The sequence below is a fragment of the Micropterus dolomieu genome, linkage group LG01, assembly GCF_021292245.1.
Source record: "Micropterus dolomieu isolate WLL.071019.BEF.003 ecotype Adirondacks linkage group LG01, ASM2129224v1, whole genome shotgun sequence".
NCBI classification, from domain to species: domain Eukaryota; kingdom Metazoa; phylum Chordata; class Actinopteri; order Centrarchiformes; family Centrarchidae; genus Micropterus; species Micropterus dolomieu.
This window is the reverse complement of record NC_060150.1, coordinates 38,706,640-38,723,237: the sequence shown is the minus strand read 5'-3', so window position 1 is coordinate 38,723,237 and position 16,598 is coordinate 38,706,640. Positions and strand designations below refer to the sequence as shown.

The window sequence follows — 16,598 nt, the reverse complement described above, 5'->3', positions numbered from 1 at the left end:
TGGAGCCCCCCCCCCCCCCCACACACACACACACAAGGGTCACTACCAGTGAAAAGGCACAACCTAATACAAGACCTCCAGCTTGAGCAACACAAACATGAGTTTTAGGGTTCATTAGATGCCACAGAGGTTTAAAACACATCTGTATGCGACAGGATATCAGTTATGAGGGCAACAATCATTTTATCCAACAATCACAAGATAAACTTGTTACGTTACAAGGTGGTATCCAAGGAGTGTGCACTTACATGTAACTGAGCGGCCCGTACAGCGCGTTTAAAGCCCCCTGCATCTTCACTTCAGCTGTGCCAATACTCAATGAAATGAATGAGGAGTTGGTGTTTTTTGAAGCAGTGCTGTCAATATGATAATCTGATATATTGTAATCCAATAGAGTAGACGAATTGTTCACCCAATTCTAAAAAGTGGAAACATCTGCATGCCTGAATAAAAACAACACTGTGATGCTGTGATGATACTTGTAATGAGTAAGTCAATAATTTACACAGACTTTCCCATTTTCTTCTGAGACCTGTAAAGTAGTCTTTTTCCCATCAAATTTAGAAAACACAAGTGCTTTTTTAAATATTCATTCACATTTGGGAGTCCAGGTACAGGTCACCCCACCAAATAAGGACATGTTAACATAACATTTTCTTTAGCCTGTTCTGAGTGTGCAGTATTGGAATTGACAAAACAAATGTAGACAAGTAGAAACATTAAAGTATGCCACGCATTCACATGAAGCCTAACAGCTGGGGCCATGAAATGTTTAAGACCTAAGAACATGGCCATGATCCAAGACAAGGTTAAAAAAAACTGCTCTGAATCAGCGCTTTGGGGAGATAACAAACAACAAAAGCACAATCATTCACAGCCACAAGCCATTACTCACAGCATGTCTGGACTAGCACAAAGTTTGCCTTCTTGAATAAAAGAATCAGGACTGGGATTTGGTTTGAATGCAGTGATACCGACTCTTTCCCACAGTTTGTTCAAACCGTGCCTTATTCTGCCTTACAGTGACTTGAGGACACCTTTAGCCGAGAGGCTGTTTAATCTGGGTTAATGATCGTGAGAGCTGATATAGTGAGTCACAGTCATTCAGGGCGTCAGACAGTCTGCTGTTAGGGCTACTGTTATAAACCTGCATGTCGCAGTGAGATCATTACGGCACCAGTTAACCGAAACACAGACTGGCCTCAAAGCAAAGAAAATGAATGCGATGGAGAGATATCTTCAGTTCTATAAAGTGGAAACCTAATTTATGGAAATTTAAACAATTTAAATTAACAGTTATTTAACCTGTAATAACTAACAACCACCTTAAAACTACTTAGTATGATTAAAAACAACTGCTGTTTGAGGTAAGGCCTACATCTCTGTATATATTTCTAGCAGATGAATGGCCAAACGTACTTTGTGTGACATTAAACGAACAGTATGACATTTTGGAGAAATATGCTTCTTTAAGCCTAGTTCACACTACACGATTTTAAGCCCGATTTGCCGGTCGGCGAACTCTGTGACCGTCAGGCTGTGATCGGGGGTAAATCAGCAATTGATCGATCGGTGCTTGCCAGTCGTTATATGTGAACTACTCAACGACACATCAAAATGGCTCCCTGCCGCGTCGCTGACACATTGCCGACGCTAGCCAGATATCTAGCATGCCAAATATCTGGAGGAGTCGGCCGACTCGACATCCACATCCAGTCAATGAGAGCGGGCAGCTGGCAGAGCAGGCAGCTACTTTTTCACTACAAAACACTTTTTACTCACCTCCAGCTCTCTCTGTAGCTCAGACAATCCCTGCTACCTGCGTGTGCTAATCCATTCTTTCACCCAGATTCTTTGTATTTGTAATTGCTATCTTTATAATAGCAAACAACAGCTGTTTCGTGTGTAGGTTTGCGTCATTTACCGTTTCACATTTCACGTGTGTTTTCTTGACAACACGTGGTTTGGAGACCAGCGTGGGGTGACACAGCCGCTGTCAGCTCGTGTAGTGTGTGACCCCCAGTCACCGATCAGCCACGTAGAGTGAACGCCACAACGACTTCAAGACTCCAATCACAAGACGGCATGTTGTGTAGTCTGAACAGCACATCGTTCTGCCGACACTGAAAGTCGTGTAGTCTGCACAAGCCTTTAGAGTTAGGGTTAGATGAGAAGATTGAAACCGCATCGATCTTCTCATATTTTCTTAGAGGTGTATTTAGCTAAATGTCAAACAATTTCTTTAAACCAGGACATTTTTGGTGCAGCTGTAATTAAACAAAATGATCTTATACATCAAAAATTAATATGAGCTTTTGTTGTCAGGCTCTACCAAATAAAAGAGTAACTTCCTACACTTATTTTTTCTTCTTTTCTCTGAAAAAGTCATTAATCATATGAAAACAAATCAGTCATAAGAGAGTCAGAGACAGCTGTTTCAACACAGGAGGTAACTTCACCAGCTATAGAGCACCACAGCCTTAAGACAACTGAAATAGAGAAAACAAATGATGAAATACAGCGCTGTGAAAGCGAGAGTATATTTGTCCTTTAAGTGGACACAGTTCCTCTTCTTCTTTCCTCAGTTAGAGAGGAGACAAGTCTTTAAAGTCATTCAGCTCACTGGTGCATGGGTGGAAGATTTCAGCTTTAGTACTGTTTCTGCCCTCTGAATATATGAAGGCTTTTGTCCACAAAGTGTTGGTGGCAGGTGAGGGAATGTGTGTGTGTGTGTGTGTGTGTGTGTGTGTGTGTGAGTGTTTTAAGTACTGACAGGAGGAATGACAAGGTGTTTGTGCCGCGGACTGTTTTTTCATTCGGCAACAACAAATCAGCCTAGGAGAGCAACAACAATGAGGGAGGACATGTTTGTGTGAGCGTCTGTGTGTGAAGTTTACCTAGTTAGTGTGTGTGTGAGTGTGTGTGTTTACAGCTGACGATCAAAGCTCCCTCCCTCCTCGCTGAGAGACTCGAGTGCTGTGAACCTGAGATGATTAGAAGCCACAAGAAAACTTAACGAGCTGTCTAAGCCCGGGGCGGCAGCCATCATTATGACTGAACGCCTCGATGCTGTGCGCTGGCCAAGGCGCCATAACAAGGGGACACGGGCGATGCCTTTCATTTACATAGACACAAACATAAGTCGAACCCGGCTATTAATCTCCAGCAGCTCCACCAGCTTCTTGAAACTGTGGGAGTCCGGGTTAATTTCCTGTTCTGATCTCTCTGAGGTCAGGTTTAAGAGGATCCAGTCCCACGCAGAAGGTAGATGAACACCTGAGGGCTGAGTTTAATTTGATATAAAATATTAATCCTCAAAGGCCCCTCCTTGTCTCCTTTTTCATTACCCAACAACCACTCTTCTGGGGAGATTTATAATTGCTCCAGGGAAGCAACAAAAGAGTATTTTTAGATACAGCTCAACAGAGGACTTTATCGATTCATTCTTTTTATATTAGTTGGTTTCTTTACGAGATATGAAGGTTTACTGTGTGAGCTGCTTCGTTGCAGCTGGAGCTGAAATAAGGCACCACTAAAGCCGGTCTGAATTCATTCAGTGGGGAGATGATGATGGCAAACATCGATTCCTTCGATTACCTAATGTGATTATCGACCCCAATCACTTGCCTCCGTTCCAGGAAAATACTTTTTATTCCACTATACAAATCAAAATATGGCAGAGCTTTAATTAACAAGAAATTATTGATGTATATAACAAAACTTTTCACTTTTTTTTCAGTCCACCTTGTTGTCATATGCCCTTATTACTTTAATTCCTGTTGTATGACTGTGTTTATTAAGAATCACTACATGAGAGAAAATGATCCACTAAGGTCCAGAACAAGAACACAAAGCCAAGAGCAGGAATTTGACACTTAACTCTCTGGGTGAGAAGTCCTTGAAACGCTTAGAAATATATTTTTTATTATATAAACATCAGTCATCAAAAGCTCCAAAACAGCTAATAAATGGACTGTGAGGTTAAAAGGTTCGTGTGGTCATGAGTGTTGGATGCACTTGATTTACCACACCATGACTTTCAGTGGAATTTAAATTATAACAAATACTTTAAAGGCCCTGCAATAGCACAGCCACACAGCTGATTTCACCTATTATTGGATCATTACAGCTCTTTTCAGGAGAGCGTGCAAACTGTTTAATTGAAATCTTCCTGACTCTTATTTTAGCTTTGTTGCACCTGCCAGGGCGGGACAAATTACACCTTTAAGTAGTCTGGTGAGCTCATGTAATCCCCAGCAGCATAACTCAGCCCATCTTCAAACTGAGGAGAGGTCTAATCAGTCATGATGAGGGATGACGGCAATGGGAAGGATTCGACTTGCGAGTTCACGTCATCGGACCACTTGAGACGCTTGTGTGATTACATTTGAGCTATAATGGTTAGAAATACTGTGCACTGACAATAAAACACTAGATCTGTTACATTTGGGCTTAGTTGTGTTGAACGATGGACTTTGGCTGATGTGAGGCGTCCATGTTTGCTTGATTTTCCTGCACATATACATACATGTGTAAAGTCTGATATATCAGAGCAGAGTATATTTAAGAGTCAAAACACGTAATTGCGATAACTTTGATAGGACATGAACGAAGAAAAGACAGATCAGAGTGACGTCAATCAAGCATAGTCTGCACATTCCCACACAACCGTCACGTGAAGCAAAGTGAAAACACCTGTGTGGGAGGCTCATCGGTGTGTAGGGCTTTTAATGTTGCCAAATCACCCCAGTGGATGGCTCCAGCAATGTACCTCCATAAATTTGGGTTACTTTTTCAAATCCTAACTTTAACCTGACTTTTAGTCATCTGTATGGGTCAAGCTCCAAACATCCTGGATGCCACTCTTCCAATAACTGCAACTGGACTCTACCTTTAAACTCCAGTTTGTAAAGCAGACTTTCTGTTCTTTTTGTAGCCTCCAAACACAGAAAGCAGTAAACAAAGACAAACCTCTTGACATCAAGAGGCTTTAGAAAGCTCCCCCAGACATTATTGTTTTCACATGCTCAGCAGCCTCATGATGAGTAAACTGGTCTTTATTTGTAAAATCAGTGGATCAGAACCAGTACCACTCAAATATTTGTGTTCAGCAGAGTAGCAATCAATGCTGGCCCCTAGTACTGTTACACTATTGATTTTAAAAACATAAAATAATTTTCCTCTGTCAAACAAGCTTGGTGTGAATCAGCACCCACCTCTATCTGGGAACTGTTGTCCGTGTCCTCTGCAGACAGCAGGCCTGGGAGGCCCTCTGGCTCCACCTGCTCAGGCTCCTGGTCCTGCTCCTGACTGGCCCTGTTACTATCCATGTTACGAGGTTTCGGGGGAAGCCATCTCCTCCAACGGTGACTGTACAGCTTGACGTCCACTGGTGCGTCCTCGTCTCCTGCCTGCCCCGGGACGAATGAGTAAGAGACCCCTGGGGAGACAGGAAAACAAAGTGTGAATACCAAAAGAAAACATCAGTGTCGCACGTCCCAAAGCCAAGTCATGTTGTTAAATTTACAGTAAATCACCACAGATATGATTTATTGCAGTGTATTGCAAATTGTCATTTGCATAAGCATTTGCAAATAGTTACATGAGACAATAGTATTTATTCTTTCACAATAGGCAATAGTCAAATCACAGAGGCGGGACTATTCAAGCCATTAATCTTGCGCTGCTTTCTCATATCTCACTGTCTCTGCAGACTTTTCTCATTGCTCAGGGGAGATATCTCACAGCCTGAAACAGATGCACATTAGGAATGACTCAGCAGCCATCACACAGACCAGTGGGCCACAGTCACCCCTATCCCTGAGTCTGAAATGAGACACCACTGACAGGTGAAAAATGTTACTGTGTTAATGTAAGCACTGACTTGATTAACCAAGCCTGAGACTAACTTCAGAAATCTGCTGCGTCACTTTAAGAAACTGAATTGAAATGAGGCCAGAATAAGGTCCAAAAAGGCCTCAAACACGTTCTGTCCTTAAGAGCTTCTTCCCTCCAGAAGTGAAAATAAAAAAGGCAGTTTTGTTCTGTTCAACAAAAGAATCATTTTGTTCTGTTCAAAAATATAAGCCAAACAACTCTGGATGCTAAGGATGCTGTAACTCCAAACCTGTTTGGTTTAAACAACTGTGTGTTTGTCTCGTTTAATTCAGTTTGTTTAGATTGGTTTTCAAGCTGTCAATGAAACTCTGGTGAGGATTAAACATCTGGACCAAGACTTTCTGAAAAGCTTCCAAGCAAACTCTGGGGAGGTTCATTTGTGAAAAGCAAAGTCGACAATGATTTTAGCACAAATTCAGAAACTAAACTATTAAATTCATCTCCTGATTGTGAACTGTCATGGATGCGATCTTACAAAGCAATCTGTGTAAGCAACTTACTGTATATATTATGCAAAGTAATTTAACAGTGCTAACAAGTGTCCATATCAGCTTTTGAGTGCATGGATTTTCTGTGAACATGAGTTAAAACAGAGGCGTGTTGTGGCTAAATCTGTGTATTTTCATAGTTGCTCATTAAAAAAAAACAACCACGCGGTAATTTATCCTTCCTTAGTATTACGGTACACGACAACACCTCATATTAGTTCTCATTCTTCCGGTTTTGTCACTATTCTTGACATTTGAGGTCAGGCTGTAGTCTGAACTAATAACCCTCATAATCAGTTATTTCTTCATATGACTTCAGAGAAGAAAAATAAACACGTAAACATGGAAATGCACTAGAATTTGATTTGACTTTTAAGAACACCGTCCAGTCAATAAATGAGGATGTGTTAATTTGTCATTTACACCTCTTGGTTCGTTTGTAAGAAGCCATTATGAACATGAGACCAAACCTAAAACAACAATTACTTTTCTTTTTTAATAAACAAATGAACTGAACGACAGGTGTGAAAGCAACATAAGTTCACCCTACATAAGAGCTGTTCATAAGCACTGTCCATAATGTTTCTGCAACAGATTCACACCATCATGTTGATTTATGTTGGTTTTGCAGTATTTCAGTGCTGCATTTAAGCAGGAAGTAACATACTCTGTATCATCCAATGAGGGGAGCTCCAATGCAAAAGGCTACTGACTCCTGACTACAAGTGCAATAAATACATACTGTATGATAAACTTTAAACCTGACAACCTGACAAAGAACGCATGTTCTCCGATTGCTTGCATGGGTTTCCTCTAATGGATTAGAGATGATAAATGGACTGTAGGTATGAATGAGAGCACGCAGAGATGGTCTGTTCATCTGTTAGTCCTATGATAGACTGCAGACTTGTTTCCCTGCCTTCAGGCTATTGCTCGGCATGCTTGGATGAGCTCCTGCTCCCCATGACCCTAATAGGATTAAGCGGTTAAAGACAATTAGTAATAAACTTTATTTTCATCGCACTCATCCAAACACAAAGTTGACAAAGTGCTTGCATGCCGTTAAAGCTCTGCAAATATTGTTAGGCTGAAAAATACTGCTGATTCCTCTACTATTACTCTATGTTGGTTCTTTTTTTTATAAGACAGAGGTCACTGGGTTTAACTAGCAAAGCACATTTTCCACTCCTTTCCCCACTGCCTCTTTTCTCTCACGCAACATTTCTTTCTCCTTGTCTTCCTCTCTGCACCTCCTTCTCAGGGCCCCCGACCAGTGGTTCTCAGGAGAGGAGGAGAGAGGTGGTGAAAGCAAGTGGAGGCGCTTCAGATGCTAATTTGCCCAAAGTGGAAGCTGACAGATTCACTTTATACTGAGCATCTTCAAAACAAGAAGTAAAGATACCAATCTGCTCGTAGAGGTGGGTGTTTGTGTAAGTCGGAAAAATTTTACTGAGCAGAAGCCCAGAGTATGAAAGCGGGCTGAGTGGAATTTGAAACAATTTTTTTCTGGAGCCAAATAAGTTCAATTAAAAGTTAGTGCTCACCTTCAATCAGTAATATTAAAGATCACAAACCAAGGAAGACATTTTGGTGCAATTATGGACTCTCAGACCTCAATTTTAACATCGACTTTAAGACAAATTACAAAATCAGCAACTACGAATGCAAGAATATATCAAAAAGGTTTGACTCGACAAACTCCCAGAAAACCTGAAGTCAGCGCAAATTTTCAGTTCAAATATTTGTGTGTCAGTCAATATGGGTATGTGTGCCACTGCCTTTTATCAAATGAAATATGGAGTGTTCATATTTACACTACAAGGACTACACTGTAACTTCAATTATTATATATCCTGTATTTGTCTTTTGTAAAGTACTATGAATGGCCTTGGTGCTGTATAAATAAACTTGATCCTCAAGTCAAACACAACTCATGCAGCTGATCCTAAAATACATTTTCAACTAGTTGAATGCTGTTGTTAGCCTGCTAGCCACACTAGCACCCACAGTTTATGCTTACAACCCAGCCCACGCTTGTCCAGCCATTGCCTCCACTACTTAATAACCTCAACTCAAGTTGTATCACGTGTATAAATGCAACCCTAAAAATCGTTAGCTGCACTGGTATTGGAAACACTTGACCCTTGACATTTTGGGAGGCTTGGATAAATGACCTATTTTGTTGTTTAGGTCAGAGGACTTGTTGTTCAGTCTTGCTGTTTAGTGTCTGCAGCAGCTCTCCTGGCCAACTATTCACTCACTGTCTCACTCTCACCATACCACTAATGCTTCCTGACACGTACACTATTCCTACTAGTCATTAGTCACACCCATGCGGACAAAGTAGCCCAGGCAAACGTCCTGTCAACAACATTTATGTACTCTAATCCAAGAGGTACCAACACACATATAAACGATGTGTGTAAACTAAATTTATGTTCATCCTTTAAAGGATCTTTTTCAGTTCCGCAATATACACTAGAAAGCTGGCGAACAGCGGATGATTTCAAATACACCATGACCACACCATAGGGGCCTTGAATAAATGGCTGCTCTTTTTTCCCAGCATGGCTTCCTGTGAACGGCCATGATGAGTCTCCCTTTAAAGGATCACATGCACCTGCATTTCTCTTGTGAACACCACCTCTCATGATTCAGGGGCAGCAGATTCTTTTATTATCCAGAGGAACCTCAGGGTCTTTTGTCATGGTTTGGAAGGGCACTGAGGGCAGACCCCTGAGGGACACCTAAAATAACCCCCCAGCAGGACAAGGCTTCTCCTCACTGCGAGGGCATTCCTTTGCTATTGTGTGAAAGGAAATCTTTCCCCTCTACTTTTCTTTCAGCGCATCTGAAAGCCCCCGCATACCTTCACCCTGACTCTGTTGAGCAGCCTTGTTGGCCGTACTCACGCCTGTCAACACCTCTGATTCACAAACACCGGGGGAGACTGTAATTTGGTTCTACCTAAAACCTTTCAAGGATGTTAAGAAAGTCATAAAACCACAGAAATAGGTGCTGTCTGCACCCCTTCTTTCATTCAGTGCTTGTTTTCCCCTCCGTTCTCTCAGTTCCCACCTGACCCAGTGTTGCTGACAGGAGACTGCCACACATGATTGGCAAGTAGAGAAGGTGGGATGCTTCATTGCATTTGTACATGCTGTGTGTGTGCATAATTTCAGCATGAAAAAGGATAAAAAAGTCACATCCCTCTACGGTTTCTTAGCATTTCTATCTCTGGGTGTCAGAGTGCTTAATTTAGTGCCCACTGAAAGCTGCATTATCAGTGTACCAGCAGACCCTGCCAAGCGCTCTGGAGGACCTTCTCTCTCAGGCGCTGTAACAGTGACGACACTGTGCACATCAACTCACCAGGGTCAACACGTATTAAGTTGATGTAACTATTGCGAAGCCCATCATTTCTCTGTTCATTTCAGCTTCAAAATAACCGAAAGAAAACTAAATAACAGCTTAAATAATCTATGTGATGATGAAAGGCACTCTTATAAGAGGAGAATTCAACAAATTCTTATATAAAGAATAAGCAATGTGGTTAACAGCAATTTTTCCTCCATTCAGTGTGTCTTCTTCTTTTCACAAGCAATTCATAGGGGACATTTGACAGGAGAAGCACTCCATCACTCTATCTCTCACACACACACTTTGAAGACATCTTTCATCTATAAGCACTTTCCTTTAAAAGGTCAACTCACCCAAATTACAAAATTTCATATTCACTCCTTGTGGTATCTTGTCATGGTTTGAGATATCCACCTGTGAGGTTTCGGTCTCCAACCGGTTTCCAACCTTCAAACTTTCATCAGATGCCTGTTATTTTATTAAGATCAGTTTTGTATTCAGTTAAGATTTGTCGCAGTTAAGATCAAACTAACAACAGCAAAATGAATGCACGTGTGTAACACAGATGGTGCATACCAATTAATCTTTCCATAAATCATTGAATATTTAGTCTATAAAATATGAGAACATGCTTGGTTTGTCTGACAAACTGTCCAAACTCCAAAACAGAGAAAAACAGCTAATTCTCATTTAGAAAACCAACTAATTGTCATTTTGAGAAGCTGAAATTGGACAAAATTTTGGCATTTTTGCTTGATTTGTGTTTGATTGATGATAATTTTCTGCTAACTAATGCCATCAATTCATAAATAATTTTATTCAATGTTTATGTATGAGGACAACTACACAGCGTAAACTAATGTCGCACACTGCAGAATTGACAGCCTAAGCTAATTTCAGAAACCCATTCCAATCAAGGCATTGAATTAATCAATGTTATTTGCAACAAAAATATAAAAAGTCAACAACTGAGCAGGTTGGTGCAGTCACAGTTTGCTCCTCAGTCCCTCTCTTGCTTCACACCCGGCCCTCTGCATTGCTTTCTGTCCTTTTCCAGACCTACCATCCTCTAGCTCTCAACCAGATGCCCTCAGGCTTTCCCTCCTTTCACTGTCACCAGACTGCCACACCTGTTCTCATTGCAAACAATTCCCTCATCGGCCACTCATTGTTTGACACTGAACCATCAACAAGCAGGCTGATTTCAGTTTATGGTCCCTCACAAGCCAGTCAGGGTCATGTTAGAGTGAGAGTGGGGGTACCAAACCCTGAGGGTCAAAAACAAAGACAACCCTGACAGAGTGTTATAAGCCTTGTCTGACGCTAAAATGATGAGGCAGAGACAGATAAGCTGAGACATTCAATATGACTGATACGTTAATAACGTGTGTTTAATAGGATATGGCTGCTGATTTGTTGAAACAGACATGTAAGTTCCTACAGAGTTTTTAAACAAGCTTCTCTATCTCTTACCGTGTTAATGGATAATAGATTACGTACAGCAAATTAACTTCAACCCAACATACTTCATTTTCATATAAATTGAATTATTCAAATGCACAGCATGTGTGATGCCAAGTGATTCAACTGCAGACACTTTAAATCTCTGTAGCCTGGAGCTAAGAGACATTAACCATTACTGCTGCCTCCACATAAAGCAGAGTCCACATAAATTCCAGACATGACTGTCTGAGATTATTATGCAGAGCAAAGTGTGCATTTCTAACCTGCCATAGCTTGCTTTTTACGCATCCTCCCTTAAAAAACGCAGCCTGTCATTAAACAAACACATAAAGTCGAAAAGCTGACTGTAGGAGAAAGTTAAACACAGAGAGGCAGCTCAGAAGAGATTGAGTTTCAAACAGCACTCCTAAAGTGATGAACAGCGTGATGAAAGAGGAAGTAAGGAATTAAGAATTTAAATAGATTAAATGTGAGCTACATCTAAATCTTGGATAATCAGTGCATGAGACATGTTAAGACAGAAAATTTAATACAGCAGGAGAGTGCACACTAACAAAGCAATTATTCTTACAGAAAACTCAATGATTTACCAGATTCCCCGACAAAATGTATAGTGACTTTCCTTGCAGACAGAGGCACCAAGTGAGTGTCCTGCCTGTCATGAACGCCCCATTACGCCAGAGATTTTGTTTTGCCAACAATTAGTCACATCTTTCCAAGTCAAAGCACTGCAACACAAGCATCCCCTGAGGTTCAGATCAGGACTACAGATAGAGTTTTTATAATAACTTGCTTGTTGAGGATATTATATTGTAGATATCTACAATGCTGATTTTTCACTTCAGAAACCCACAGGTGGATCTGGGCCTGTCATTTGATAAAGCACAAAGACATGTTTGAATTTGAGCAAAAATGCTGCAGGATATCAGGCTTTAAAATGTGCCACTTTAACTTTCTATAACTATATCAGAAAGGTTCCTGGCAACACCAGAACAAACAGGAACAAAATACTCTCTAACCCCAGAGCAGGCGCTCTTGTATGTCGGCCAAATGAGAAAACAAGCAGGTGTGAAAGGGGAGCTATAAATAAAAGCCAATTTTCGAGCTCTCAAAGTGTTAATTACAATGTGCAGAGCATGGAAGGTGGAAGGAATTCATTAGGAGGGAACCAATGTTGCGTTCACTGTGCCCGGGATAACGCAGCGCCTATGAAGAGGACAAGTGTCAGGACTGCATGTCAGAGGAAGGAAGGAGGCCAGAGGGAAAAAGACTGAGGGAGAATTAGGAAGAACAGAGTCTCCAGCTTCAGGTCCAGTGATTTCTAATCAAGGCTTTAACTTTCAAGAACATAATTGTTTTTTAAGCGGGATTTACAGAAAATTGCTAATTTCACTTCCGAGCATCTGCTCAAACCAACTAAATACACTGGACACAAATCCAAGCAGGCTAAGCCACAAAGCACCCAGTAACATATCCAAGCACACAGTATCAAACCCCAAAACACAGGGTTTAAAGTGCCCGAGTAAACTATCGCGGAGTGTGCTGTCACCGCCGCGGCTTTCTTTATGTAATTGGTGGTTGTCTTGGCTCCGACAATGGTCAGTGCAGGAAGTGTATACAAAAATGCTTTGGCAAAGAGACAAACAGACAGGCACGGAGGGCTGCCGGCATTCAGGAGACAGCGGGATTAGAAAGAGAAGACTACTTTCTGAGTGACACAGGCGTTTAGGAATTCAGGATTCCAGGCACACTGTCTGTCTCATATTTCAGGAGATTGGGTGAAATACTGTAGGACTATGAAGCCCTGCTCTTGGCTCTCATTCCACTTTTCAACTTTGCGAATGAGCAGCACGGCTCCAGGAGCCCCGAGGCCTTGAATCACTCTACCATGAAAGGACCTGGCAAGTAATGTATCACTGGACATTGGACCTCCTGTAACAGATTATTTCTCCTCCCTCCAGTGCAAACCATTACCTGTGGTAATATTACTGTATTCTTACAGGTCACGGGCTAGCTAAAACTGCCATCACGTCTTTGCACAGACATAAACTCAGCATCTCTCTCTCTGCCTATATCTCTCCATGAAAAAACGTAATCTGTCCTTTCAGTGTTCCCACAGTCCTCTTAGTGCTTGCTTAACAGACCTTAAAATTGGAAATGGTCACATCTGTACCGGGGAATAGAGAAGGATAGGCAGGACAAAAGCCTGTACTTTTATTCTGATATGCCACATCACAAACAATAACCTCGCTTCTATGCTCCGGGTTCACACATTCTTCAGCTGAGCTTCTGTGGATAGAAACACACCTACACACCGAACATCTGAGACATACTTCACACAGTACTCACTGTTTTGAGGTCACAAACTCACTGAGTCACTTGTGTCCTGTGTGTATACAACATATTTTTGGCCAACTGCTACCACACCTGGGATGAATAATATCTGTGGAAAAATCTCACAAAGCAAACATGGGTTGGCTTGAACTCCATCACTACGGTTCCAATAATGTTTTGTCAGATAGGAAAACGTCTTAAACGTCAGTAAAAGAACAATCTCATGTTTTTTTAAGTTTTCTTCTGTATCATAGTAACTTAGTTGTCTATACATCAGTGGGTACAGAGCAAACAGAAACTGGAATTGCAGTTATGACAATGACTTGTCTGTATTTATTCTGTGTGTGGCTCTGGATACTTTACATATTGTATGTCTTTCACAATCATTTACTTCACAGGATAAAACAAGCAATCCTCAGTTTCATTCACTACATTCCCATCCTACCTCGCTTCAACCCAACTCCTGTAGATCCAGAACTAAACTGACCTGCTTACAGTTTATTAATCCCTGCTTCACAAAAAATTTAAGAAAAGAAACCTCTACATATCTTGACACTATTATCACAACAACCAGCTGGAGAGAAATATGGTAATCCCAAACATATTGATTAGCATGAGTGCTTTAGGCTAATTACGTTTCTGTTACTCTAAAAGAAATTGATCTGAGAGGTGACTCCGAGACTGTGGTCCAGTGGATAGTACTGTGGCCTCCCAGCAGGTCCCGGGTCCAAACCCTAGTTGTCCCAGCCTTTGTGTGTGGAGTTTGCGTGTTCTCCAGGTAGTCCGGTTTCCCCCACCATCAAAAACATGTTAGGTTCTGCTCCCTTGAGGGATGGGTTAAATGCAGAGAAGGAATTTTGCAATATGTATGTGTATGCGTATGTAAGTACCTTTTTTATTTTCTAGCACGCCTGCTGTCTCAGGCTGCGCCGCTATAACAGAAGATTGATGCCCTGTACTGTGGACAGGCTCGTTCTGAGTGTGTGTGTATGTATGTGTCTGCAGCATGTTCAGTGTTTATGTGTATGTGTGTGTCCTGCAGTTGGAGATTGATTGACTGACTGTGAATGTGAGTGTATTAACTGTGAGGGTTTTTTTCACTTTCTTTCTGGGCAGAGGGCTTCGGGCGAGGCCAGACGGGGCCCTTGGGCCCGTTCTCATTCTTTCTGCTAATCCATCAGCATCACCGAGCCTCTCGGCCCTCCACCCTGCCAAACCTCACTACACTCCAATGTTCTCTAAGTTGAGCGCTGTGTAAACACACACAGACAGGTCATACGCTTAGCGCAATGGACCTGTCATTTCCTATAGTTAAAAAAGAGAGTCCAGCCGTCTGAGGAGGAGTGTGAAGGGGCCAAGGACAATCATATGGATTGCAGACACATCGCTTTTGTTGAATAACTGAACACACAGCTAATATCAGGCTCACCCTAGCAGTCAGCCATGTGTTTACTGTATCATGTGACATGTTCTGGTGACATATATTGGAAAAAGCTATTCCTGCAGAAAGCAAAGTACAGGGAGTGATAACGATTAATCTGCCGATTATTTTCTAAATTAATGATTTGCTCTATAGAACACCTGAAAACAGGGATGTATCCAAGCTGATGTCTTTTTATGTCTTGCTAGGACAACCAAATGTTTGACATTTATTTGCTTGAAAATGTATTTTATAGCAAATCATAGTTAACAATTAATTGACTAATTGTTTCAGCTCTCAAATGAAGGATCCATATGAGAGGCATTTTTTTTACACAGTTAAGAGACAGAAGTTGCTGATATAGTCTCTTGAATAAACTGAATTTACTGTCCCGTTAGTTAATGAGCTAACTAGCTTGCTAACTTAAGATAGCTAGAGTTGACATCCATCTCATGATCATCGGTAACTCTTCTTTACAATGAAATGATCGTGAGAATAAAATGTCAGGTGGGGGTAAAGAGCACACTATAGTGAATAACTTGCTCTAGCGTTTCCTGTCTTGTAAGCATGTTAGCTGTCAGCTACAGTATTTCAAAGTAGGGACGGCTTCACCTACTTCTATTTTTTTAATGCAGGCTTGGCAAATACCACATACTACTTGTTGTTTACAGTTTACTAAACGTTGATATGTTTTGTTGTATTTGTATTTTGTTAATAATTTCATTTCCAATTGAGTTTCCTGGTTAACATACCAACTCAACTCGTCGTTTTCCCACTGATTACATCCCTCGGTCACAACCATTAACCAAATTTAAGGCATCCTTATCAAAAATATTGGTTTCTGTTTATGTGTTATTAAAGTAAAAAAATAAATATTGACAAATATATCTGATCTTGCTTCAAGAATCGTTTACTTCTCATATCATTGCCGTTAGAGTATTCTGATGTTTAGTCAGTGATGTATCCTCCTTTCTCGGTACATTGTCTAATCCATCATAACAAATTCGACCAACAACACGTAGTGTGGTTGTCAGACTCCACAGTCAGTCCATTTTCCAGCACTAAAGGCAGCCCTCATATCCACTTATGAAATTCCTTATAATAAAGTTAATTTGCTTTAAATACAGAACATGTGAGTAATACTCTCTTAAATAAAAATGTGCATTACACATGTTTTTCTCAGAGATCTGGAAAATTTCCCAGTCAGCAGATGTAAACATATAACCGAGATATTTTAATGTTCTGCAGAAAAAAAATATGTGGAAAAAGATATAATAAACTTTCCATATCCTCCCACCTTCAGCCTCCAGGCACCCACACCCACAAACCAACAGCAACAAAAATATACTGAATACACCAGCATCACGAAAGCACACTGGGAAATATATATTTTCAGACTCTCTTCTTCTGCTGTATATACTGATGAGACAGAGTGAGACAAAGAGAGAGAGTGGACCATTTGCTGGGCTTATAGCTGCCAAACCCAGCCCAACACATTTGTTGTTGACAAACTGTGAGCCACATCCAAGTCACACTGAGTCTATAATTGGTTCAACATCTTCCCATTCAGCGGTGGAGACTTAAGCCACTCACAGGAAATCAATATTAAATATTGTTTCCAACACAACGTCCTC

At 41.1% G+C, this 16,598-nt stretch overlaps 1 protein-coding gene across 2 annotated transcripts in view; it reads right to left on the bottom strand.

Annotated features, from left to right (window-relative positions):
* The window catches only part of plxdc2b (plexin domain containing 2b), a 108,720-nt gene that overhangs the window by 63,722 nt on the left and 28,400 nt on the right, over positions 1-16,598 (bottom strand). For both annotated transcript variants that reach the window (XM_046043840.1, XM_046043905.1), the window contains exon 2: positions 5,217-5,440. In XM_046043840.1, coding sequence (XP_045899796.1) covers positions 5,217-5,440 — 224 coding nt within the window. The remainder of the gene's footprint in view (positions 1-5,216; positions 5,441-16,598) is intronic.